The 26259-nt window shown below is 34.6% G+C and overlaps 1 protein-coding gene across 3 annotated transcripts; it reads left to right on the forward strand.

Moving 5' to 3' along the window:
- Nucleotides 1-4516: 4516 nt before the first annotated feature.
- On the forward strand, nt 4517-25106 carry LOC135618893 (villin-2-like). 3 transcript variants are annotated; one of them, XM_065120298.1, is made up of 23 exons: nt 4517-4663; nt 6235-6385; nt 6526-6625; nt 7011-7079; nt 7200-7436; nt 7530-7707; nt 7792-7924; nt 11866-12025; nt 12103-12265; nt 12350-12450; nt 12541-12699; nt 15821-15889; nt 15964-16032; nt 16181-16318; nt 17192-17320; nt 18648-18795; nt 18907-18917; nt 19012-19152; nt 19238-19363; nt 20864-20929; nt 23584-23851; nt 24266-24498; nt 24612-25106. In XM_065120298.1, the coding sequence occupies exons 2-23, from the start codon at nt 6330-6332 to the stop codon at nt 24723-24725; spliced, it is 2868 nt and encodes a 955-aa protein (XP_064976370.1). In that variant the 5' UTR covers nt 4517-4663; nt 6235-6329; the 3' UTR covers nt 24726-25106. The 3 variants fall into 3 exon arrangements, with proteins under 3 accessions (XP_064976370.1, XP_064976382.1, XP_064976377.1); XM_065120310.1 differs by having other exon boundaries at nt 19241-19363; XM_065120305.1 differs by having other exon boundaries at nt 4636-4849.
- Nucleotides 25107-26259: the final 1153 nt, after the last annotated feature.

Raw genomic sequence — 26259 nt, forward strand, 5'->3', positions numbered from 1 at the left:
GCTCCTCGCAAGATCATATGGAGAAAACAAAACTTGTTCCCACCATGTACTACAGGTACAAAGGTGTTAGGCCACTGAGGGCTTGTTGACATATTATTACTTGTTGCCAAGATTCCAAGATGGCAGTCATGGTGCAAAGATTCTGTAGAGGTTCTGATCTTGATGTTCTCTGGCAGTTTGGTTCTGCTTCGAAGCTTCAAAGCTGCCAAGTGTTTTTTTGTATTGATAATGATCTCCTCAACATAATTAGTTAATGCTCACATTATCATATATTTTTCATTGGTGAAACTAAAAGTATTTCTTTTTAATTATTAAGGTGTATTAATTAGCATTTAGTTTTTCTTTATGTACATATAGGAAAGGTAAACAATAATATGTTCTTCATTCATGAAAATATAATTATGGTTTTATATTTTAATTTTAGATAAACTAAATAACATTTGAAATTCTATTTTGTGCAGTAATTGTGTATAAGGTGAAAGAATATATTATTGAGCAACTATACTTCTTATTAAGGATTGAAATTTCATATCGTACTGGAGTTTTGAGTTTTGCTCGGTATAGTATGGTATGATGTATCGATGCATCTAATTTAGGTGTAAAATTTTTAAAAAATATTTAAAAAAAATAGGATAGAGTTTTTATATGAATTTTGGTGAAAATTTATGTAATTACTAATTACATGAATCACATTTGTATTGGTGAATGTTAGAGTTTTTATTTTTGCTATTGATCTCTTGCTTCATATCATACTGTTGTTCGGAGAAGTATGATCAATTATCATCGTATTGTTGTAGGTCATATGATTTTCCATAATACGACGGTTGTGAATACAATAAGCTTCGTTCTATGTTTACATCATATAAGCTTCGTCACATTTGCTCTATTCATTGTCTTTTCGTTTCATGCATAAATTTGATCAGTATCTTGTCGCGTTTCATGATCTGAATCTTGGGTGACATGTGTAAAATATTACTTATGATTAAAAGGTTATTCCTCTTAATTCTTTCAAATTAGTCTCGATTTAATTCATAAATAATTACTATGTAAAGTTCAGAAGAGCGTAAATGTAAGAAAAAAATGAGTTTGAGATAATTTAAAATAATATGAGAGTAAAATGAAATGAAATAAGAGGGATAATAATGTTTCAATGATTAATTTAACTATTGAAATACTATTATGAGTCGATTTCGATTTTTACCCCGTATCGAATTGCATTGTACGTGACTTGTTCAGCTAAAGCATGAGATAATATATTCATTTATATGTAGATTTTGTGTTAATGCCTATATGTTGTTGATGGATGACCATTAAACCATGTCAACTATACGAGACTTTCTTATAAACTAGATTTGTTATGTCAACGAACTAAATTAATAGATTTTGGCACATTAATATCAGGAATGTACTATGTAGATGAATAAAGGTTAAACCTCCAAACAAGTTCTTACATTAACTTCAAGAGTGTAGTATATAGATGTATAAATGTTAATCTGAACCATTACCTTACATTAATAATATCACTTTCTCGTTTACTAGAGTGTCTTTTTCAGCACTTAAATGGGCATCAGTTCATATGGATCTTTGGAGGATTTGAAGTTGCCATCCTCTTATTGCCATTTAATTATCAAGGTACAACAAACACATTAAATGATGGAGCAAAATTGATTGCACATTGGTTTCATATGGGTGTCCGCATGTGGATCACGAGAGGTGTCACATGCGAAGTCGGTGTTTAGGTCGGAAGCAAATAAAAAGACCTTTATAATCAAAAAATAATTTTCACTTATATGTTCCTCCGAATACTTATACTGATTTGTAAGTTTGTGTATGAATTAATACATTAACAAAAGTTACATTGTCTCAATAGAGATATCTGTGCGGTTAATACATTGTTGGATAAGTAATAGGATTCAGGTTTGAATCGATCATCATCTATGCCTGTAATGAAAATATTTTTTTTAAATAAAAGTTATATCTGTCATTTTGCATTGATTTTATAGACATATAAGTTAATGATAATGATAATAGTGATAATGATGATAATTATTAATAGCAAAGTTTAAATTTAGTGAAGGTGAAGGGCTCAAAATCTGATAAATCTGATAATAATGACAAGTACTGATAGGAAGAGCTGATGGTGACATGACGAGGATGAGCATAATGCATATTCCTCAATAATAATATTATATAGGTTAAAATTTAGTTTCGATGACTTAAGTCTTTATGATTTAGTTATGGCTAAAATAATTTTTATATTTTTAAAAAATAATATATAAGCACCTCCCATCAAGTATGAGTAAATAAATATTAAAATTTACTATGATTACTCTAATAAATTATTAATATAATGATACATATAATTTAAATTTTAAAAAATTAATATCTATTTTAGTCTTTATGGTTTTGGATATTGACCTCTTAAGCCCTTATATTTATTTATTTCTAAAATAATTTTTACATTTAGAAAACGTAACATATAAGTCTTTCCCATCAAATCTAAGCTAAAAAACATTATAGTTTGCTTACGTAGAATGCCGACTCATAATAAATCATTAATATAATGATATATGTAATTTAAGTTTAAAAAAGGGTTAAGATCCATGTTATCGAGGAAGAGGAAGCGACGGAGGCCATAGTAGTAAACGAAAGTGAAGAAACAAATGTAAAAGAGGCCAAAGGTGGAGGTGAGGAAGAGCTAGACCACAACGTCGTAGGTGCGACGGGTGAAGGTGCAAGAGAGGACGAAGTGGGAGGCAATAGGGGTGAAAACGCTTAAGAGGAGGAAGAGGGATTATGAGACCACTACGTGCATAACATCAGATTAGTCGATGCATATCCATCTGAGGTAGGACTAGAAGCTCTTGAGCTCATCGTCAACGTAGAAGAGATTACATGCGTACGATGCTTTGCTAGGCAATAATGGCTTGGTGCTATCGTTGGTGGTTAATTGAGGCAATACATCCTCCCGCTATTGATGATGGCCTCAATTATTTTTTAAACTTAAATTACATGTCATTATATTAATAATTTATTGTGAGTTAGTATGTCACATAAATAGATTCTAGCGTTTGTTAATTAAGACTTGACGAGAGATTTATATGCTATGTTTCTAAAAATATAAAGATTATTTTATACACGAATAAACCATAAGGACTTAAGTGATTAATAATCAAAACTACAAGGGCTAAAATTGACCTTAATTATTTTTTAAATATAAATTATATATATTATTATATTAATAATTTATTATGAGTCAGTATATTGCGTAAGCAGACTCTAACGTCTATAACTCATATTTGATAGGATATTTGATAGGAGAAACTTATATGTTACGTCTTAAAAAATGTAAGAGTTATTAGATACGAATAGATCATAAGAACTTAAATGGTCTATTACCAAAATCATAATGGACCTTAACCCTGTAATATCAACAAAAAAAAATATATCTAATCCACATCTCGAATATAAAACGATATAAATTTCCCTTATTTGCATGATGCTGACCGTTAGTGGCATGCAACATATGTGATTGAACCGTATTTAGAGCTTAGGTACCTTAAGTGTCAAATTCTATATATTAGAAATGTTTAATGATCTTAATATTGGGTAGTTAAAAAATATATATAAATAAATAATATATCTTATATTGTTTGGATAAAAATATTAAGATAAATATTTATGTTACATGAAATGATAGAAAATTTTTATCATTCCTGAATAATTAGATGTATCTTTGTCTCTGTTAAGATGAGTGAGTTGATTAGTATAATATTACATAAACAATAAGTTATAAGTTCCTGTTCATATATGAACATGCATATAATTTGATATAATAAATTTTATTTATTTATTTTAAATATATATTTTTGATAAAAAAAGTATATTATTTAAGATAATATGACATGGCCCATAGACATTACAGTTATAAAAAGTGAAAACAGCAATAAATAAAAAATAAATAAGGTTATGATTTCATTAATTATAGATTATTTCATATAATTAGCCGTCTTAGAATATTGATCCTTATATTTTTAAAAGTTATAGTGAAATATTTATGTTTATGAAAGTAAAATTATTTAATCTTATTTCTTTTCATATCGATTTATTAACGAAAATATCATATTGTTTACTCTTGACTTTATCTTATTTTGATTTATCATTAAGTATGTGCGATATTTTTATTAGCAGAATCGATAACACGAGGAAAAACGAGATTAAATATTTTATTTTATTAAGTATAATGATTCTAATATAATTTTTAAAACTATAAAATTTATTATGCTAAATATAGTTAATTATAAAAATAATATATAATTAACGGCGTGAAACGCTCCTGCTATTTTCTAGGAATCACGTCGCACGTATGCAACGGAAGGTTGCCTGCGTTCGCATTCAGCGTCAATGCGTACTCTTTTTTTCTACTCACAAGTGGATTGTACGAACTCTTACTAATCTTCCATACCCAATTCCCTTACAGCTCGAACGAGAGAGACGCGAAAAGAGAAAAAAAGGAGGACCCGAGACATGTGGGGTGGGGCCCGAAACAGAGGGAAAGCGCAGGGACTAATCATCCTCTTTTTAAGCATGACTTCCTTTGCAACACTCCTCTCTCTCTCTCTCTCTTTCTCTCTCCCTCTCGATCGCTCGCGGGTATTCGCAGGTACGCCGATCCTCCCTCCGCCTCCACTCTCTGCTCTTATTCCTCTGATCCGGCTTCGTGTGGGTCGATCGCCTCGCGGTTGGCTTCCGATGCCGAATCTTAAGCTTATGCTCCCTTCCTTTTGAATGATCGGCCATCTCGTCGGTCCTGAAATCTGCATCGCGAACTAGGAGTTAGATCAGTGATGTATGTTCTTTTGCTTTTTGAGAATTGTATGATTACCAACTCGGAGTTTAATCGTCGATGTTTCCCTTTTTGCTGATTTATCTCGTGTTATTTGGTTGATTGGGTGCTTTTCTTTGGCATTTTGTTCGTTATAGTCTGGATCCGTTGTGGACCTCTGGAGTTTTTGGCATCTTGTTGTTGGATCCATATGTCAGGTGGTTTTTTGGTCTAGCTGAGGTTCAGCTATAAGCACAAATTAATTTGCTTCAGAAGAACTTATCCAGAGCTTAATTAAGGATTGTTTTGAGTCTTTTGACTATGATTTACTTGCAAAGAGTGGAAGTTCCAATTTTCACCCCTTTTGTGCAATTACTCAGTTTAACTGCCTATATGTTGCTTGTCTTTCTCTGAAGTGTAGCCCATAGGTTGGTAAATGTGGCTTAAATAAAAATATGGCTGGGAGTTCATGGTTTGTTGTATAACCAAGTCTTTTCATGGTGCTTTCTTTTCTCACTAAATGTCCAACTTATCTCTTTGGACTATCTGGAAAAACATGTCTTTGTTGTTGAGGCTACACGCGTTCGGCCTCTTGAGAATGTTATCATGTTTAATGTCTTGAAACTTCACAGATATCTGATAAAGAGGCATCGATAGGTATAGTTGCAGTCATATCTTGATCGATATATTTTCTGGTTGTTACTATGAGGTATCAAAGGCTGTTGGACTGGTGTGTATTGACTGGGATTTACGAGTCCAATAAGGACCAGCATTTACTGGTCCGACTATGGACCAATGAAAGACCACATGGGTTTGGTCAGATTTTTTTTTTTTTTTTTTTTGGCTGATACATTATGGTGGATTTCAGTGTATCACTCAGTACACCAGAGCTATATCAGTCCGATGAATTGCCAAAACCAATATTAGAACAAGATTTTAGTCATTGGTTCCATCCTAAGGCAGCTTGTTGATATAAGAATCTTCTTTGATCATAGTTTATTAGCAATAACTGAAGGTTTCGAAACTACACATCCTTAAGTGATTTTACTTTATGTTGGACTTCAAGATGGACTTTCCACTGCTTGTCTTCTTGATGGGTCATTCATCCATATGCTTGCTTCATGTAGGTTTTGTTGGCACCTTCCAGTTAAATGCTGTCGTTGGCTTACTGGTTCTCATTTGTACATTTTGCATCTTGCGTGAGGAAAATATTATAAATAGTTAAATACTATTTCATTTTTCTTAGTGGTTCACATTCATCTACTTCTTGCATAAACTGTTTTTCTTGTCTTGCCTGGCATCATACTATTAAATCTGTCATATAAGTTGCATGGTAGAAGCTGTAGATAAGTTGGTCATGGTACATATGAGTTCCTGATGATTCTTGACTATGCTAATTTCATATGCAGAACATACCTTTCTTTCGTTATCGAGTGTTTCGAGCATATTCTGAAACTGTGAGGACATCTTTCTCTGTCATTATAAAAGGTCTCTTAAGTGTACAATGTCCAGTTCTACAAAATATATTGATCCTGCATTTCAGGGAGTCGGACAAAAAGTGTATCCTTATAGTAACTGTTGTAAATTGCACTCTGCAAATAAGTTATTTTCTGTATTAGTTGTCTAAATTATCCAGCTGTTTATTACCATACGAAGTTATTTTGTAGTTTTCATCTTAGAATTTACTTAACGTCACATAGAGGAACAGAGATCTGGCGTATCGAGGACTTTCAACCGGTACCTTTACCAAAGTCTGATTATGGTAAATTCCACTCTGGAGATTCATACATAATTTTACAGGTAATTTTTTTCTCATATTTTTCTACTTTTACCTGTGTTGCCTAAAGGACTGGTGTTTCATTCATCATGCCTAATAGTTAAAATTTTGGGAGATATGCAAGATCCCCTAGTGCGTTCTGACTGTTATTGTTACTTCTGTTTTGTTTACTTGCCAATATGTAAGTAACTATATGCCATGCTTGAAATCCACCAATATTGTAACTAACTATATGCAAGATGGGTATATGTTTGATGGATCATGTACATGTGGCATGCATTAGTCATCAGATGAGCATAAAATGATGGTTTTTATTTGTAATATGTTCTTCCTAATGTTCATGACGCCTCTAGACAATGATTGCTGTACTTTGCTTCATTCTTTTACGCGGTGAATTACTTGTTGCAGACATCTTCTGGCAAAGGTGGTGCATACCTGTATGATATTCACTTCTGGATTGGGAAGGAGTCAAGCCAAGTATGCTAGTAATATCTAATAATATTATATATATATATATATATATAATGTTCTCATTTTGAGGGCATAAAAAAATAGATAGATATTCGAATTGTTTATTTAGTTTATGAGTGATCGCAGGATGAAGCTGGGACTGCTGCAATCAAGACAGTTGAACTTGATGCAGTGCTTGGAGGTCGTGCTGTTCAACACAGGGAACTTCAAGGCTTTGAATCCGACAAGTTCTTGTCATACTTTAAACCTTGCATTATTCCTTTGGAAGGAGGATTTGCTTCTGGATTCAAAAAGCCTGAAGTGGAAAAGTTTGAAACACGACTATATGTATGTAGAGGAAAACGAGTTGTCAGAATGAAGCAGGTGTTAAATTTTTTCCATGAGCTTTTATGGGACTTTAGATGTGCAAAGTCGTGTGTTGCATGCATGTAGTGACTTCTAAATTTGATTTTGAAGGTTCCATTTGCCCGGTCATCACTGAATCATGATGATGTGTTTATCTTGGATACTGAAAAGAAAATATATCAATTCAATGGTGCTAACTCTAATATCCAAGAAAGAGCTAAAGCTTTAGAAGTAGTACAATATTTGAAAGACAAGTATCATGAAGGGACATGTGGCGTTGCTATCATTGGTGAGCATACATATTTGTACTGGATAATATTATTTACATATGTGCATTTTTATCTTTTTGTTAACGTATTTTGCATTGTGTAAGATGATGGAAAGCTGCAAGCCGAGTCAGACTCTGGTGAATTTTGGGTTCTTTTTGGTGGCTTTGCACCAATTGGCAAAAAGGTAGTCAATGAAGATGATATTATTTTGGAAGCCAGTCCTGCAAAACTTTATAGGTAATCTTAAACTCTGATAGACAATAGTGCATACCTAGGTTTCTGATACTATGCTATGCATTGATTCAGTTATACAAGTTCTGTTTTTACCTTCCATATGTTTCAGCATTGCTTGTTATATGGCATAGTCTCCGCGGGGTTATATTCAGTGGAAAATATCGATACCTCATATCATAATAATGATTGTTATGTAGGAACTGGATAATGGTGTATGTGAGTGATTTTGACATATCAATGTTACACTTTTCTGTTAAGTTTACTTGATGTATTTATTTTCTAAAGATATATTTATATTCTAAGAAAGTCTGTTACAGTGATGATTCAAAATTTCAAATATCTCATTTTGCCTTATGTATTTTTTTGCTGATTAGCTGCCTACCTAAAAAAATTCAGTGAACTTCCAATGATCAATAATTAGAATATTTAAATCTAGTTAGGATCAATTAGTTTGTGCTTTTCTTCACATTCAAGTTTAAGCACAGGTAATTCATTGAAGAACATATGGTTGATTTAGAGTTGGATATGCATCTTGATACTCTGCATGTGTCTAGAAGGATTATATGTTAAAGGTCTATTGAAAGCAGCTATTTTAAATAAAAATATGACTTGGATATATGAAATAGTTAGGTGATATTCTCGTGATGTAATAATTTTTTTTTCTTGTGTTATGTTGATCTTTTAAGTTTAATGATTATCATTTTTATAGTTATAGTGTGTATTAATTTTCTACTTAGGTGATTGTGGGCTAGACTAGTTTAGAAAAAAAAAAAAAGTATGGTTAGGCTTGAACTAGTCTAGCTCGCAGCTCGGTGGATCATCATTTGCTCGGATTCGGAGCGTGACAATACTAGTAAGGCAATTCCCTTCGAAATCTATAGGACTATCAGACATAATAGCTTGATGGTTTCTTCAGCAATTATCAAGAGGAATGTGTCCCCCAATTTGATTGATGAGGGGCATCACTCTATCAACAATTGAGATTGTGATATATGTCCTCTCCATTAATGGTTGAGAGAATATAGAACTTATCCTATGAGGTAAGATCCAAGGTTCATCGTACCGTGATGTACCACATAGTATGGGTGGTACATACCGGTTTGTCAGTATACCCCATCATATCATGTGTTGATACGTCGGTACATATCATACCGATGGCCGATCGATACACCGATATAGATCGGTTAGGCGAACCATGATAAGATCTCCTTATCAGTTATTAGAAGAGTGTACGATTGGATGTCTGATCTATGCCAGAAATTTATGAGACTATAAATGTCCTTCAATTAGCATAAATTTAAGCCAAAATCCGCTCGTACACTCTCTCATATAAATTTTAAAGAAATTCACATGCATTTTCTGTCTTTCTAGATTTATGAGATTGAAGCTTCACAAATACTAGCATTTTCTCTGTCTGATCTATGCCAGAAATTTATGGGACTACAAATGTCCTTCAATTAGCATAAATTTAAGCCAAAATCCGCTTGTACACTCTCTCATATAAAATTTAAAGAAATTCACATGCATTTTTCTGTCTTTCTAGATTTATGAGATTGAAGCTTCACAAATACTAGCATTTTCATACTTGAATTTCTTGTTCTCCAACGACCTGAATCGTTAACCATAATATCAACTAACAAATAATACTAACTAACAAAGTTATTGAAGATTGATCATTGTGAGAGTTTAAATAGTATTTTCTCTTAATTTAAGATTCATGAGCTTATGTAAGCATTTTTTAGTGAACCATTTAATCTGAAGTTGGATATTTAAATCCATGAGGTTATTATTCTGAATATCAAGTGAAAGAAGATCTTCATTTTTAGGAAGCTTCATGGAGTCTTTCGATTCTATATGATTATTGTTCTTTAGAGTTGTTATGATATTCACCATAATTAAGTTGATAGATATGCCGGTTGTTAGCTTGATTAGATTGGATTGGAAAATTGTACTGAATGATTTTGAGAAAACTAGTACCCTGAATCAAAGTATTTTACTCAAATTTAAAATGCTTGGATCTTCTTAAATTCTGGTTAAGTTGGCAGCATTTATCCAGTGACAAATGATTGGAAGGACATTAGGAAAGGTTTTGTACAATCACATCAACATAGATAGAAAGTTATTTTTCACTAGAAATAGGCTATATTAAATCAAGAGAAAAATCAAAGAAGACACAAAACTTTTGCTATATCAAGTACAACATTTTCATGAGAACCCAAAATCTGAGGCTACCATGAACAATGAATTCCTAAATGTAGGAACCCAATAATCTCTCTCTCTCATATATATATATATATATATATATATATATATATATATATATATATATGTATGTATATGTATATGTATGTATATACATGTATGTATATGTATATGTATGTATATACATGTATATGTATGTATATGTATATACATATACATATACATATACATGTATATACATACATATATATATATATATATACCTTCTTTCTTGAATCTTGTTCATGAGTTTCTTATAAATATTAGTTATGAAGGACCAGAGGAAAAGAAGTCTTTTAATTCAAACCATTATTCCATAAAATTGAGTGTCTTTGCTTCTTTCATATTATATTTTAGAGCTTTCAGAATCCCTTTCTTTCTTCATATAAATATCATTGAAAGGTTAGCGATGTTTAAGCCTTAAAGATGTGCTACAATTGAAAAAAAATGTTTATTTCCCATAAGCAGACAAAAATGAGAACCTTATTTCGTGCTGTAACCTCAGTGTTTATTGTGCTCTACAAAGAGGGGAAGGTTTCTGAAAAAAATAGTTTTAATTAATCTTTCAACCTTTACTTGAAACTTTGAGGATCAGAATCTTAGGTGGTTGATGATGGCAAAAAGAGAATGATTATTAGACTTGACGTCAGAACCAGAGTCTCAGAAAGGTTGGACTGTGGTATGCTGTGATGGACCATCATATGAACAGACAGGAACTTATAGGTGACCAAATTCTTTCTTTGTGCGCTCTAGAGAGATCAGCTAGAAGGGTTCATGCAAATTAGACTTTCTATGATTATCTATTTGGAGATTCTTATGCTTGTTGGTAGTGGAGGCTTCCTATTTGATCACCTTTGTTAACCAATTGCTATTAGGGAGGAAAGAGGAGAATGGGACAATTAATCGTTGGCATAAAGAACAAGTTAAGCTGCTTCTGTTTCTTTAGTTAAAAGCTATCTTTGGTAAAAAAATTGATGCATAATAAATTAATATGGAAAACGACAATTGTACTTTACTTCCATCCAAAATTTATTTTGCAATTCATTCTCCAGCTACAAATGCTTTTGACTTCTGTCTTCTGCTAAAACTTGAATATACTTATATTAGAAGGGAGCAGTGTGGTGTGTTCATATTACATGCCCAGTGTTCTGGAAATGATGATTCTGTTTTATCTTGTCCTTGTAAAGCAAAATTGCTTTGTTGATCCAGCACAAGAAGAATTTATTTTCTTACTAGCTCGACTACTAAACCAAACTGATCTTAGTGTTTCTTTTAGCTGCCCCTCCCTAAATAACAGTCCAGCAGCATGATGTGTACAACTGTACATCATGTTTCTTGTTATCTCTTCCTCAGTTATAATGTATTATTTGTCTATGCTTTTGCAAACATGCATGGCAATTCATTGTGTTCATCTTATTTTCTAGGTGCTTGAAGTATTTTACAGGTCAAGCTGAAAAATTACTCACTATGTCTATATGTTAGACACATTCACACAATACATGATGAAGATCATGATGGCATATCTTTCTCTTTAACCACTGATACTATAAAAAGGAAAATAAAATTTATTAGCCTAGTTGGTTTTTAGAATAATTTTTGCATACCACCGAATACGAAAATATCATCTTTGCTAATTTCAAGCTTTACAGAAAACTAAGAATTTACTTTTGCTATCAAGTTATAATATACAAGTATGTTTGTAGTATCAACGATGGTCAGTTAAAGTTGGAAGAGAATACACTTTCTAAGGCAATGTTGGAGAACTATAAATGCTATTTACTGGATTGTGGGGCTGAGATATTCATTTGGGTTGGGAGGGTGACACAAATTGAAGAGAGAAAAGCTGCCAGCAAAGCTGCTGAGGTAGGACTTATCTTTTTTATAAAAAATTCAGGTCATATGCTCCAAATGGCTGTTCTTAGTGAATTGAATCCTTTCAGGACTTCATCATCAATCAAAACAGACCAAAAACTACGCGTATCACTCAAGTTATCCAAGGTTATGAAACACATTCATTCAAGTCCAACTTTGAATCATGGCCAGCTGGTACAGTAACTGGAACAGGAACTTCTAGCGGAGAGGAGGGACGAGGAAAAGTTGCAGGTACTAGCATTTTTTATCTCATGAAGGTAGTGACTAGTCTTTTGCTATTTTTTGCTAATTTTGCTTGATTTGGTTTTTGGGTAGCTTTATTAAAGCAACAAGGTGTTGATCTTAAGGGAATTTCAAAAGGCTCTCCTATAAATGAGGAAGTTCCTCCTTTGCTTGAAGGCGGTGGAAAACTTGAGGTTCTTTTTATTTTCTTTAGCCTGTTGATACTTCCATGTGAAGCTAGATATATCTTGTTGTCTTTCTTCTAACTGTGAATGTACTTTCAGGTTTGGCGCATCAATGGTAGTGCCAAGAACCCAGTTCCAAAGGAAGAGATTGGTAAATTTTACAGCGGAGATTGTTATATTGTCCTTTATACATACCATTCTAGTGAGAAGAAAGAGGACTACTTCTTAGCTTGTTGGATGGGAAAGGATAGTATTCAGGTAATTAGCAATGACCAAATTTGTTATATTCTTCCATTCTCAGTTTGTTTGAGCTATAAATCTATAATATGATACAAATTTGTTATATGGTCCATCAACAATGTGAGACATGATTTAACTGGATTTTAAATGCTTGTAAGCCAATAAATTACAAACTTCAATGAAAGTAATTTGCTAGATTTACATGAGCTACTAAAAGTTGCCTAAATCTTGGATCACTATTTAAATGCTTATTACTTGTAATTCTTCTCTTCTGTCCTTCACATTCTCCGTAGAATGACTTCATTGGTGTTAAATACAATTAATCAAGGTTTTTGTCTCACCCAAATCGATACGAAAAGGGTGATACATACTGTCCTATCACGTCCTTGGTTGGGATTGCCTAAGGCGTACAACACCTAAGTGATATGTGTCCGCAAGGGTTAGCCTAGATCTTAACCTCACACGGTCCACAAAGAACCTGCACAATGAAGAAAAAGTTAGAAAGGCAAACGTGCAAGTAATTTGCTATTGCTGCACACAAAAAGGGCAAGATAATCGGGATCCAAAGCAACACAAAGTAACCAGTGTTTATTAGGCTCGAAAGGGTCTCGAAAACAGGCTAAACAAGCGCACATAAAGGGCGTTCCGAAGGTAGATACATGCCCAATGTTCACCTAGCACTTTTGTCAAAAAGAAAGCAGGCACACTAAAGACATTGCATCACCCCTCAAACACCTACCCAAAGACCCATTTGCCCTAGTGCCGCATGGGTGGTTACAAGGTGTTGAGACAGTTGACGTTTTGTACTGCTTGGTCGTCAATCAGAATTCAGCCCGTTCACGAACAAATCTGTACACGAGGTGCTTGATGTAATGTTTGTGTATGTTCGTGTCTTTTGGTTTTTGTTAATGCTTTGCACAACATGTAGAGGGCTTGCCTTATTTTGGTTGGCTTTTGTAGTCGTTTTAGTCTTGTAAATGTAGGTTATGTACAGTCGTTGTTAGAGGCAAAAATGCCCAAAAACAAGCTATTAAACAATCATTTTGGGAGTTTTCTATCTCCATAGAGTGATATAAAGTGTCAGTCAGTACGTACCCTAGAGCTACCCGGGTGGCACATGGTTGGATGCATGGTATGCAATTTCGAATGGTACCGCCCGTTACGGGCGATACGTACCGGTCCAACGGCATACCGGTACGCGAACCGCCCGCTACCGGACGGACTGTGCTACGTCGCCGACATCGTCGAGGCGATGCAACGTCGCCTTTTATAATATATATATATATATATATGAGGTGATGTCGCCTCGACGACGTTGCCCCGCCTGAGAGAAGAGAGAGGCGACGTCGTCGAATTATATATATATATATATATATACTGAACGGTATACCGCTCGATATATAATATCGTACCGTACCGAGCGAACGTCAAAACTCCGGTACGGTACGATATTGCATACCTTGATACTAACTAACAACAAATGATGTCAGAGGTACAAGAGGGATTAGAATTTACAAGTATATATAGGATATTTGCAACACTGGAGTGTATAGGATATTTTTGATATTTATGAAGTTTACCAAGGATTCTATTCTTTCCAATTTTCCAAATCTCAAACCAATACTGATGTAATCCTGGGATGGATTGATACACTATTGATATGGTTGGATGTACCATATACAGGTACACCCCACGTATTGATTGATATGGGCCGACCAAAGAGAGAAAGAGAGAGAAGAGGAGAGGTGGAGATGAACAAGTTGGAGGAGGTAGGAGAGGATGAGAAGGAAGAGGAGGCGAATAAAGCCTAGGAGGCAGAGCTATAGAGGCAATGATGACATGTATTGAAAGAAGATAGTAGCTCAGATGAGGAGGCGATGATGTTTCATGTTTTTGCAAGGAAGAGGTGATGGTGATGCGACCTGAAGACAGATGGAAGAGAGATATGGAAATAGAGGAATGAAAGAACAAAAAATGGAAAAAGGAGTTGTGTGATGATTATCAAGGAATCATTATCAGGAGCCTTCTGCTCGGTACCATTTGGTACCATCTGCTTATGATATAGTAAGCCTGGCATTACGAGCTTATTAGGCGGTACGTGCAATAATAGATCAAACAAAGTGAACTTGCTCAATCTGCCTCCTATTTGGCTATTAGTTTGATAAATGCCAACCACTACAAAAGGATATTTTAAACCATGATACGTTCAACCTTATTTCAAATTGTAACCTTCTTCCTATATTTGATACCTCATGCGCAAGAAGTAGAAGGAAAATTACAAGAATAAAGAGTTACTATTAAGAAAATGACATCCTTGGATACTAGGGTCATAAACCTACTTTTCTCCATAGGAAAGATGAACTTCTAAATCCTTGAAACCATAAGTCAAAACTAAATTTTATTTTCTTTTTCTTGTTTGGATTTCATTGTTTATCCATGAACAATCCATGAACATAAAGTAGAAACAAAGTAGGTATTGTCATGGGACAGCTTATGATATTTTCAAATTCATAAATTACAACAACAACAAAGTCGTAAAATCTCAGTTGATGATCCATTTTATATTCTTGATGAAGCAATCTTATTTTTCATTTTTAAAAATATTTTCTCATGGGAAATGGAAACAATGCATCTAATTGTTGCTAAAAAATATAGTATGGTTGTTGTGCTGGTTAGTTTTACCTGATATAGGCATTGTCTTTGGGCCATTTCCTTCTGAAACGTATTGATTCTCTATGCCTTTTGGCATTAGACGATGCTTAAAATCGTTCCCCCTTCGATAGTATGGGATATTTATATCTAGTTTTCATGATTGACTATTAATTTGTTCTTATATGCACTATAAAATTTCTACATTCAATTTTTAATCTCCGTGAACCTTGGGATAGTTTCTGAATCGCTTTCACATTTTAGTCCTCTGCACCTGCTTATGGGCCTATCTTTTGCTGAATTGCATATCACGTATTAGTTACCTGCACCAACTCATAAGCCTTCCAGTTTCAATCTCATGCATTGGTTCAACCAAAAATTCCATTTTTCATCTAAGAGTTGCATAACTCGTATTGCATTAACAGTTCACACAGCTTACTGTTTAGGCTTGGTTTCCTTGGTATCATAACATGATATTATTTTCCTCCAGGATGATCAAATGATGGCGACTCGATTGGCTAATACAATGTGGAGTTCCTTAAAAGGAAGACCTGTGCAGGTTCTTTGTTTTCTTTATCTTTTACTCAGAAGATGAGAAGCAGAACCAGCTTTCTGAGTTCATGTCTCCTGCAGGGTCGCATTTTTCAAGGGAAAGAACCACCACAATTCATTGCACTCTTTCAGCCAATGGTTGTCTTGAAGGTATTCATACTCTGAAGTTCTAAATGGCATTTTTATATGTATATAGAAAGAAACAAAGATGATTCTTGAATATTTGTTACTGTCATACTTGTATTGCCAAAAGAATAGGGTTTTTCTGTCAAGTTGAGTGCAACTTTTTCTTGCACAGGGTGGAATCAGTTCCGGTTACAAAAAGTTCATTGCAGATAAGAACCTGAATGATGAAACATATACTTCTGATGGCATTGCACTAATTCAAGTATCTGGTACATCAGTCCACAACAATAAGGCAGTTCAAGTTGATGCGGTATGTTCATATACATTTTATTCTACATTTTATCAATTTGAACCTTTTGCATTCTTAATGTCAGGATAAAGAGAAAAGAGACTAGTCCTTCTGTGAGTTGTTACTACAGCCATATAAAATATAAAATGAACCCTTGGTTATTTTAGAATAAAGATCATAAGTTATGCTTATTTGCTTCATGACATCCATTGTGCCATCTAGTTGACAGACATTTTACATTAACTGGCACATGCAAAAATTAGCTTGGCCATGTGCCAGCAAAGCTGGCATGTCTCCACATAGCTCAGCACATGCTAAATTGTGTTGGGCAGCACTGCAATATATGGATTAAATAAAATCATTTTGGAAATCTATTTTTAAATTTATAAGCTAAAGGGAGAATTTCTTGCTTGATTCTTCTCACATATAAATAGTGTAATGTTATTATGCCAAATATTTGACTTGTTCCAGGAGATCATGACGTTTTTATCTGAGACTGGCACTTAAAAAGTGTTAATGGGACTATTTTAGATGCAATTAATTGGTTGATAATCCAATCTGCAAATAGGACTACTTACATAGAATTAGAAATCTGCATAGCAGCAGAGTTCATGGATAAGCACAATACTTCACATAGCACCAGACCTGTTTTAGTATCATTAGTTACCCCAGCAGTTTTTTCCAGGTGGCCAGGCCGTTGGACTGTCTAAGGACTGGTATTCCTGGGTTTTTGAACAATGGACTAGGCAGATTTTCTCTGAAGAACCATCTTATATTCATAACAAAACATTATGTTCATTTATATTGACATTCCAGTGGAATATTCACCATATTTGCATATGAATACAAGTTGGATACATATTACAATTACAGTGATATATGATCTTTTTGTAGGTGGCAACATCATTGAGTTCCACTGATTGCTTCATTTTGCAATCTGGAAATTCACTATTCATATGGAGTGGAAGTTCAAGTACTTTTGAACAGCAACAGTGGGCTGCACGAATTGCAGAACTTTTAAAGGTAAAGATCCAAAATTTGATAAAAAATCTTGGTTCACTGTCATCATTTATTTTTCATATTATGTTAATCTGTGTACATGTCTTTGACTCGATGAAAAGAAGTACAATGACAGTGCACAGAGTATATTGGTAAAACAAGCATCCCAGTGCATGATATTTCTACCAATGTAGGGCCTGGGGAAGTAACACACTTTGTCTTACCTATACAAGTAGAAAGGTTAAGGTTGTTTCTACGATCAAACCCTAGTCATGTAGGTTGTGAAAACCTTACAATGGCACCAAGGCTCGCTCTAAAAGCACAACCTAGTTCACATGGCTTCTGCCAATATGGTATCTAGGAGGGATTTATGCAGAGTGTCCTACACTTACAAGCAAAGAGACTTCCAAAGGTATGGTGTCTAGGAAAGGTTTGTGGACATAGTTACACTAACAAGCAAAGAGACTTCCACCTGTATTCAATAAAAAGGGCTGAAAAATGTCCTGAAACTAAAAAAAACTCTATTTTAGCTTTTTTATCCTAATTTCTTTGTATATAAATTATATTTGGATAAGAATTAAGTGTATCTAATAATCTAAGAATAAATGAATATAACCATAGGTAATTGGACCTAATTGGGCTTAAACATAATAGAATAGCCTTAGTCATGCCAATCTTGCTAAATATACATGAATAAACCTCTTATTGTATGAAATGATAAATAAAACATAGAAATAATTTAAATGCCTTCATTTGGAGAGAAATTCCACTATATCCTGTTTTCCAATCCCTCTTTTATTCAAATAAAGAGGTTGATTTCTACTGATTGTCGATTACGATGATTAAACAAGATAAGATGTGAGAAAGAGTTCTTAAGAGGGTGAGAAATTGAATGAGAATGACTGAAAGAGGGGGGAGGGAGGAGGATTTAAAGGGCCAAAAGAGGGTTCAACAATCAATTTGACCCGAGAGGAGACCGGTATGATTGAAATCTGGGTGTTACTAACCCATATCAGCTGTTAACAGTCGAGTTTCAATCATATCAGCCAATACAAGAGTCATATAACCTGTACACCCATCTTTAACCATGTATAATCTGAAACAGGCTAGTTCATATACTAGTATGTACCGCCTATTTCATACTGATCAGTAGTATGTACCACTTGCTTCATACAGTATCGGATGACACATCAAACCATGGCATATACCATACCTATATACACAAATATATATGCATTACCCAGACACATATTGTAGGTATTTGTGCACATATATAATGACAATATAATGCTGCATGAGAAATCTTTCTTTCCAATGCCATAAATAAAGTTTTTTTTCCTTTCTCCTGCAGCCAGGTGTTACTCTGAAGCATGTCAAAGAGGGAACAGAAAGCTCTGCTTTCTGGTTTGGTCTGGGTGGAAAGCAAGGTTTTACCAGCAAAAAGATCACCCAAGATATCATTAGAGATCCTCACTTGTATACTTTTTCATTTAAGAAAGGTTGATTCAATTTTGGAGAATTTTCCTACTTTTCATGCATATGGTTTATCTTGGCTTGATCTAATGTGCTTAAATTTGATGTTTATTTGTGATCATATGATGCTTCTTCAGGAAAACTAGAGGTGTGACTAACTGCTTCCAACTGCAATATTTAATCCAGAAAGTCATGTATTTGTGCACTTTCTCATCTTTTTTGTATGTAACCTATACTTGCAGGTTACTGAGGTTTTCAATTATTCTCAAGATGATTTGTTAACAGAAGATATGTTGGTACTTGATACACATGCTGAGCTCTTCGTTTGGATTGGACAGTCTGTGGATTCCAAGGAGAAGCAAAAGGCATTTGATATAGGGCAGGTATTTGGAGTGAGCTTCTCTATTTGTACTATTTTATTCTGCTTCTGTTGCAATAATATAGTTTACCAATATTCTCTTTTCCCAGAAGTACATAGAGCTTGCCACATCACTAGAAGGTTTATCCCCAGATGTACCACTTTATAAAATCACAGAGGGCAACGAACCTTGCTTCTTCACGACATATTTCTCTTGGGACAATGCAAAGGCTATGGTATGTTCTGTGGCTTTTGAATTGTGCTTTTCCTTTGTTGGTAAACTAAGATTTAGCAAGGAATTTTAAATTGTTTGGATTAATATCCCAGCTTTAAGGGGCTTTAAGGACAATGTTTTCTAAGCCTCACTAATAACAAAGCAGAAAATCAAATGATTAGAGATAAATATAGGAAATTCCTGGTGTAAACTGGCTGTGATTCAAAGCAGATTGAAGTAAAACTTGTCTTGGCCTAACCAAAATCCAATAGCATCCTTTGTTTTCACTAGGTCGCCTTTTCCTCAAAGTCTTGGATCTGATGAGGTAACTTCCAATTTTAATATCAACCGAACACGATTTTTTTCACTCATCTTTATCCATCTTGCTAATACTGTTGTTTTTATTTTTTGGATTTGGTGCTGCAAACTTCTATGGTCGATATAGATCTATCTGTGCATAATCAAAGAGAAAAGACTTTGAATTATTGAGGCCATTATGCTGAACTCTTCTGTCATGCACCTGTGGCCACCCTAAATCTAGATGTGCAGCTGTTGACAGAGAAAACTGACCACATGCTGGTGCTGTATCATGATCTTTTCAATTCTACTTATCTAGGAAAGTTTATCGGTTTTTTTCTTGAATGTGGAGTTAATTTTCAATGATTTTTTTAGAAATTACTTTAGTTTCTTTTCCACCCTGTTGTCAAAGATTATCCCAACTGCACAGTACATAAATGTCCAGATTTCAAGCCTTATCCAAAGTACAATGGTAAGATTGCTATATTGTGACACAGATGGTTAATGTTTGAGTCATGGAGACAACCATACTCAGTAAGATAAGATTGCATGTTTTGAGCACGATAAACTCTATATTGACCCATTTGGCTAATTTGGAACCATCAAATATCTATTTTGTCCCCAAAAGCTTCTAGAAATCAGGAGCCACAAAATTGATATATATTAGCTGACTGTTCATTTTTGTAACTTCTCCAACAATTGATGTAGCTCTTCATGCAGAATCTTAACTGTTTCGTGTTATAATGATATAGGACATTCATATGCCTTTACCACATACATACTTTAGGCTTATTTACATTTAATTTACATTATCCACTTGAACCAAGATTCTGAGAAATGAAATCCTTAAGTATAGATCTTTAGCAAAATTTGAATCAGCATCCTTTTTCTTGTCCTTAGTTTTGTTGTTACCCAAATTTAACATATAGATACCTTAAATATATATATATATTTTTCCCCAGTGCATTTGTCCTAATAATTTGATGTAAAAATTCAAGCACTTAGATTCAGCATGATTGGTTGTCATGTCTTATTATTATATTGCACAATAAGTATATGCAAAAGATTATGCATGATCTTGGCCTCAAGTGACTGCAACTTGACCTGCTTATATTGATTATAGTTCTGCGTTGTACTAAGAAATGAATATTTTTGTGCTTTCTGATGTGTACTGCATATGCTTCATACTAGCATAGGTTAAGATATGCTTCTACATGTGATACAGGTTCAAGGAAATTCTTTTCAGAAGAAGCTATTACATCTATTTGGTAATGCTATGCATGCTTCAGAGGTATGTTTTTGTGAGCCAATTTTTTGCAGTTAAACACCAGCAATGATTGAGCAATGATTTGTCTATTAAGTTGAAGGATTAACTAATGAAGTTGCACTTAGTGACACATATCAGGCTAGCAAAACCAGTAGTGTCCAAGCAATAACTTCTCTATAATTAAGTTGAAGGATTAACTGATGAAGTTGCACTTAGTGACACAAATTGTCAGGCTAACAACACCAACCAAAAGACAAAAAATGGAAAAAAGAGAGAAATAGTGATGTTGGATAGATGTGATCCTAGATTTTGATTTAGTTTAAACTTTAAAGGTTAATGCTTCTTCTTCTCCTCCAGCCATGAAAGCTTGTGTATTTGTTTTAATTGTTCTTTGTATGGGGTCTTTAATCTTATATCCCTAATATTGGTTGTTTGTTTCTTCAAATAGAAATTGTTATCCATATTTGTATCAAAATCTTCATTATTTTCCAGTGCCTGGCTCTTTTACAATAGGTTGAGCTATTCATGATGTATAAAAAGCTGATCTTTGACACTTACCAAGATCTGACATGGTGGGTGCTGTCTGTATGTCAATCCTCGATTACTCAGCAAAGTTCCATCACTTCCATACCCTGCCATGCAACCTAACCTGGCCATCTGACATGCATTTAGTGACACATGAATAGTACTCGATTACCCTGCAGTCTTTTTTTCTAAGACTAAGCAATTTTCTGAGTCATCTATTGGTTTCATTCTTTGTCATCTGTAAATCATCATCATATGAAAATGCTTCATATCTTAATATGTCATGCCAGATAGATAATAATCATCAGGTGTGCTGGCTGGCACCCACCCAACTAATAGTTCAATGTTTAGCATCAGATGAATCTTATTTTTCTAAACTTTTATCACTTGTCTTGTTCCTCAATTGATATGGAAAGATCACCATATGAGAAATAGATATTGTGCTCTCTCTTCAGTTTCTATCCATTAAGATTATACAAGTTAAGTTGCTGGTAGCCAACTCATGTCGCCATATGCCTTTCAGCATTCCCACTGGAGGAATAAAAAAAGAGAACAAAAAAAGAGAGAGGCAAGATGAGAGAAGCAAACTAAATAAAAAATAATCTCATTGAGATTTGGCGTCTAGCTCGGTCATTGACTCCACTAACTTCTTGACATTGAGCTGGATAGAGGTTTCTGCAGCCCAGTAGATTTTTTTTTTCCAAGTTGAAGCTAGATTCATGGGATTAGATTCAGTCGTCAGATCTGGGATATATGATTGATGGGATTATTTGAATTAAATTGGGTTGCAGAAAACATGAATTTCTAATTAAAGAACAAAAACATAAAAGGAATAAAGTATCTAGTTTGGCAACACTAGATTCAAAAGCTCACGCAGAGTGAGCCTTTGTGCCACATTAGATGCTCCTTGGCAACCTAATCACCAGGATTTGAACATGGGAACAGTGTTTATGCTCGCAATCATCAGATCACCCCTCCATAGACCATCATGCTTTAAGTAAGCTTTTACTTGTCTTTACTTTTTGTCTAATACTTAACGAAGGTCATTAAAAGATTTGGCTGTCTTAGAATAACATTATTTGCTTTGCTCATGGATGTACATATAAATTCATTTGTACAATAGGTTTTTACAATGTTAGTAAACCTAGAAAGGCTTGTTTTACATGGTTATGGGACCTAGAATTTCATCACTGGTTCTTTTTTCCACATTTCCAATTTTCTTCTTAGAATCTTTTTAAATTTTACTTCTCAGAAGCTACGATCGATTAACAAAGCTTTAATATGGTCAGAGAGGGACATGTCCATCATAGTCCACTTCTTTTCTCATTGTTGTTTTTTCTATTTTTATATTTCTTTTCATTTTACTAATGAAACGTTATTTCTTTTACCTATCAAGTATTTGTCCAATTTGTCCATCCATAAAATTTTTACACACCTTGTAGCAGTTTGTTTAATTATCATTAAAGTCAACATTAGTAAAATGAAATTCTTATAAGTTGAGGATTCCAGCTAGTTTACCTGGTTAAGATTTTGACTGCTGATAGCAAGGTCCAAGGATCAAATCCCGTCCTGGCCACCTATCATCTGAAAAAGTAAACTTACAATTTTTCTAAGATTTATCATATTAACACAATATCGAAACAATAAGTTTAGATTTATTTAACTGTTTGATAATAAATATATGAGCACAGACTGTGATTTCTTTCTAGCATCCCATGAATGGGTATCCTAGCTTTGCCCCTGATCACAAGGTGTTGCCAGTGACCAGTGTCATTTACTTTTTTTCCCAAGATTATTTACTTTTTTTGTTTGCGTTAAGATGAACCAAAATGAACTAAGTTTTGGTTTAGTGGATGTATCATGTCATTTGCATTTTTATTTCTTGGCCATTTCAACTATTATTCTCAACATTTGTGACTGCTCAAGAAAAGGACTAAGTGTATGTTTCCCTTTTGCAAACCATGTTAAGTGTTCCATTTATCTTCTTAGGTTGGCGTAGTCATACTTGCTACTTTATTTTATAGTTTTTTGTAAAATTTAGATGCGCTTAATTTCTTCTGGGTTTTGGAATGTATACAGTGTTCTGACAGCTCAGAAAGGAAAATATTTTGTGGAGTCATATTTACTTTTTTTATGTTTGTAATTTGCTGTAGTCCAAAGATAAATCTACAAGTGATTATCATGGTGGACCCACTCAAAGGGCATCAGCCCTTGCAGCATTATCATCTGCGTTCAGTCCATCTTCCAACACTAAAACAACAGCACCAAGGCCATCACGACCAAGCCGAGGGTCACAGCGAGCGGCTGCTGTTGCTGCACTGTCTTCAGTTTTAACTGCTGAACAAAAGAAGGGAGAATCAGAAACCTCCACAACAAGATTCAGCAGAAGCCCTTCCCCTGGTCCACATGTGACTGTAAACGGTACCAACTTTGACCCTTATTCTGATGCATTCTATGTAGTACAAGAAGGTCCCGTGTATGTTTCGTTTGCTAAATGTGGCTGACCTTAAATAAATATTGAGTACTAGAATAATTTTGCAAATATTTCCAATTTTGTTTTCCAGAAGAAACAAAGTATGCATAAGCTTTTTGGGGAACTTAGTGTTTCAAATGGGGTAATGGAGTGTTTGCTCTTGCAATGGTTTTTATATTTTAGAAGGATACAGATATGGGGTGCAGGTAGCATATTGGTGTTAACTTGATGTTTTCGATTGAATCATTAAGCTCCAAAGCCTATCCCTTCACGAGATCAAGGACCTTCTACAAAAGTAAAATAAATGTATGTTGAGCTCCATATCTTTCATTGAGAATCAATGCTTTCATTACCTATTGCAGATTCTGCAAAGACTGATAGTGGAGGTTCAGAGTTGGGGGCTTCCCTTGGGCTTTCACTGGAAACGGAAATCACAGAAGGAGATAGCACCATATCAGAGAGCACCATTTCAGATACGGAGGTGGCACAGGATCCAGAGATAGTTAAAAATGGGGGTGAAACTGCCTTCGGCTACGAGCGCCTGAAAGCCAAGTCCAGCAATCCTGTCAGAGGAATTGACTATAAACGAAGAGAGGTTTGTCAATAAAGTTCTTTTGATTTGAATGCTTCTTTGTTGAATATAGACATAAGCTGGTGTTTGAAGATATGCTAGATTCCATTCGTCAGCTCTATCTTTTGCACTTGCAGGCCTACTTGTCTGATGATGAGTTCCAGACAGTTATGGGAATAACTAAGAAGGCATTCTATCAACAACCCAAATGGAAACAGGATATGCAGAAAAGAAAGATGGATCTCTTCTAAGCTTGTGCATCCTGGAGTCACCAGACTCATCCGGCTCATTCTGCTGAGTATCGCCACAATCTGCTTGCTTTCTGGTTTGTTCAGTTCTTTTGTTGATCTGCTGTCACACCATGAGCTCTCTTGCTTTGCTATTTGTTGAGGAGCAATGCTTGTTTGTTGAGGTGCCATTCTTTTATTTGTATTTATCATCCAAGTCGGGTTGCTTGAGTAAATAGTTTTCGTGTGTAGTTTCTTACTATGAGTGATCTATGTATAGGTTGTGTTTGATAGATACGGACAGTGCTTAAGCATGGAGGTATTTGTCCATCCTGTACTAAGTATCTTAAACACGTTCCTGTTCTGTAACTCTTATTGATCTTTTAATGTTTGTGTTTTGGCTAATGCATGAGTAAAATGGATGATTTATGTGCAGTAATTAAGTGGCAAATCCAAAGGTTAAAAGAATGCCTGATTACTGGTTTGTAGCACCAGGCTTCTTGGTAACCTCTCACCAATTCTTTTAGCTTTTCATTGATGAAACATGGTGAGAACACGGTTTTGAGAGATGAGTGGGTTGGGCAAAGGGTCATGCAAAAAATTGTGTTGGAGTATACTCGACAAAGCTCCTTCGATACGATACTTAAGGGCACTAGATGATTCAACCAAGTGTCAAAGTCAAAAAGTAGATGCTTGCAAGTATAATTGGGGGGCTTTGTTATAGTTGAGGGGCTTTGTTATGGTGCGAGATATGATCGTTGGTTAATGTTGGGGATAGTTATATATATTGTTCGACCATAAATGTGATTATAAAGTCATGTGTCAAACTCGGGATAGGAAGTAGCAGTTGGTTGAGTCAACGTTCTGTTGATGCCATGCTATCTACTTCGTGGTTCCGGCCCTGTATGCCATATCAGCTAAGTAGGGTCAAAGTATTGGCTAGGTGGGAATGATGTGTCAATTAGGTATTGGTCAAATGGGGATGACGTGTTAGTTCACCTGTATCATCTTCCCCTTTTGTATTTTGACATGTACAATAAGCTTGAGACACGATGCGGCATTCAGTTGACTGTCGACTACGTGAGGTCTTTAGTTGCACGTTTCGTGGTTGTTCTAGCTGTCATTATTGTTGGGTGCTTATCAACTTTTTCGATTGTGTTGCCATTAGAGAGTGCTTATCGGCTGACTCAATTGTGCTACCGTCACAAAGCGCTTTATGATTAATTCGATCATGTTATGAATATAGCGGAGTTTTCATGGATGGTCAATTTGATCATATTGTTGTCATAGTGGAGGGCTACATAGATAATTCGAGTATGCTGTAGTCGTAGTGAAGCACTTGATGGCCTATTCGATTGCATTATCATCATAGTTAAGCACTTGATAGCCAATTCAATCATATTACAATCATATTATTGTAGGACACTTTTGATTCGATTGTATCATTATAGGGAGTTACTTCATGATCGAATTCAATCTTATTGCCATCGAGAAATACTTCATAGTTAAGTTTGACCACATCATTATGAAAAAACATGAATGCTTCAATAGTGGGATA

Source organism: Musa acuminata, chromosome BXJ1-3, assembly GCF_036884655.1.
Source record: "Musa acuminata AAA Group cultivar baxijiao chromosome BXJ1-3, Cavendish_Baxijiao_AAA, whole genome shotgun sequence".
Classification (NCBI taxonomy): Eukaryota; Viridiplantae; Streptophyta; class Magnoliopsida; order Zingiberales; family Musaceae; genus Musa; species Musa acuminata.

Excerpts from the sequence above, each read along its gene's own strand:
- LOC135618893 (XM_065120298.1), top strand. The coding sequence starts at position 6,330 with ATGTCCAGTTCTACAAAATATATTGATCCTGCATTTCAGGGAGTCGGA. Across the intron at positions 16,319-17,191 it reads AGGCAGTTCAAGTTGATGCG|GTGGCAACATCATTGAGTTC; the intron begins GTATGTTCATAT and ends ATCTTTTTGTAG. Across the intron at positions 19,153-19,237 it reads AGGCATTTGATATAGGGCAG|AAGTACATAGAGCTTGCCAC; the intron begins GTATTTGGAGTG and ends CTCTTTTCCCAG.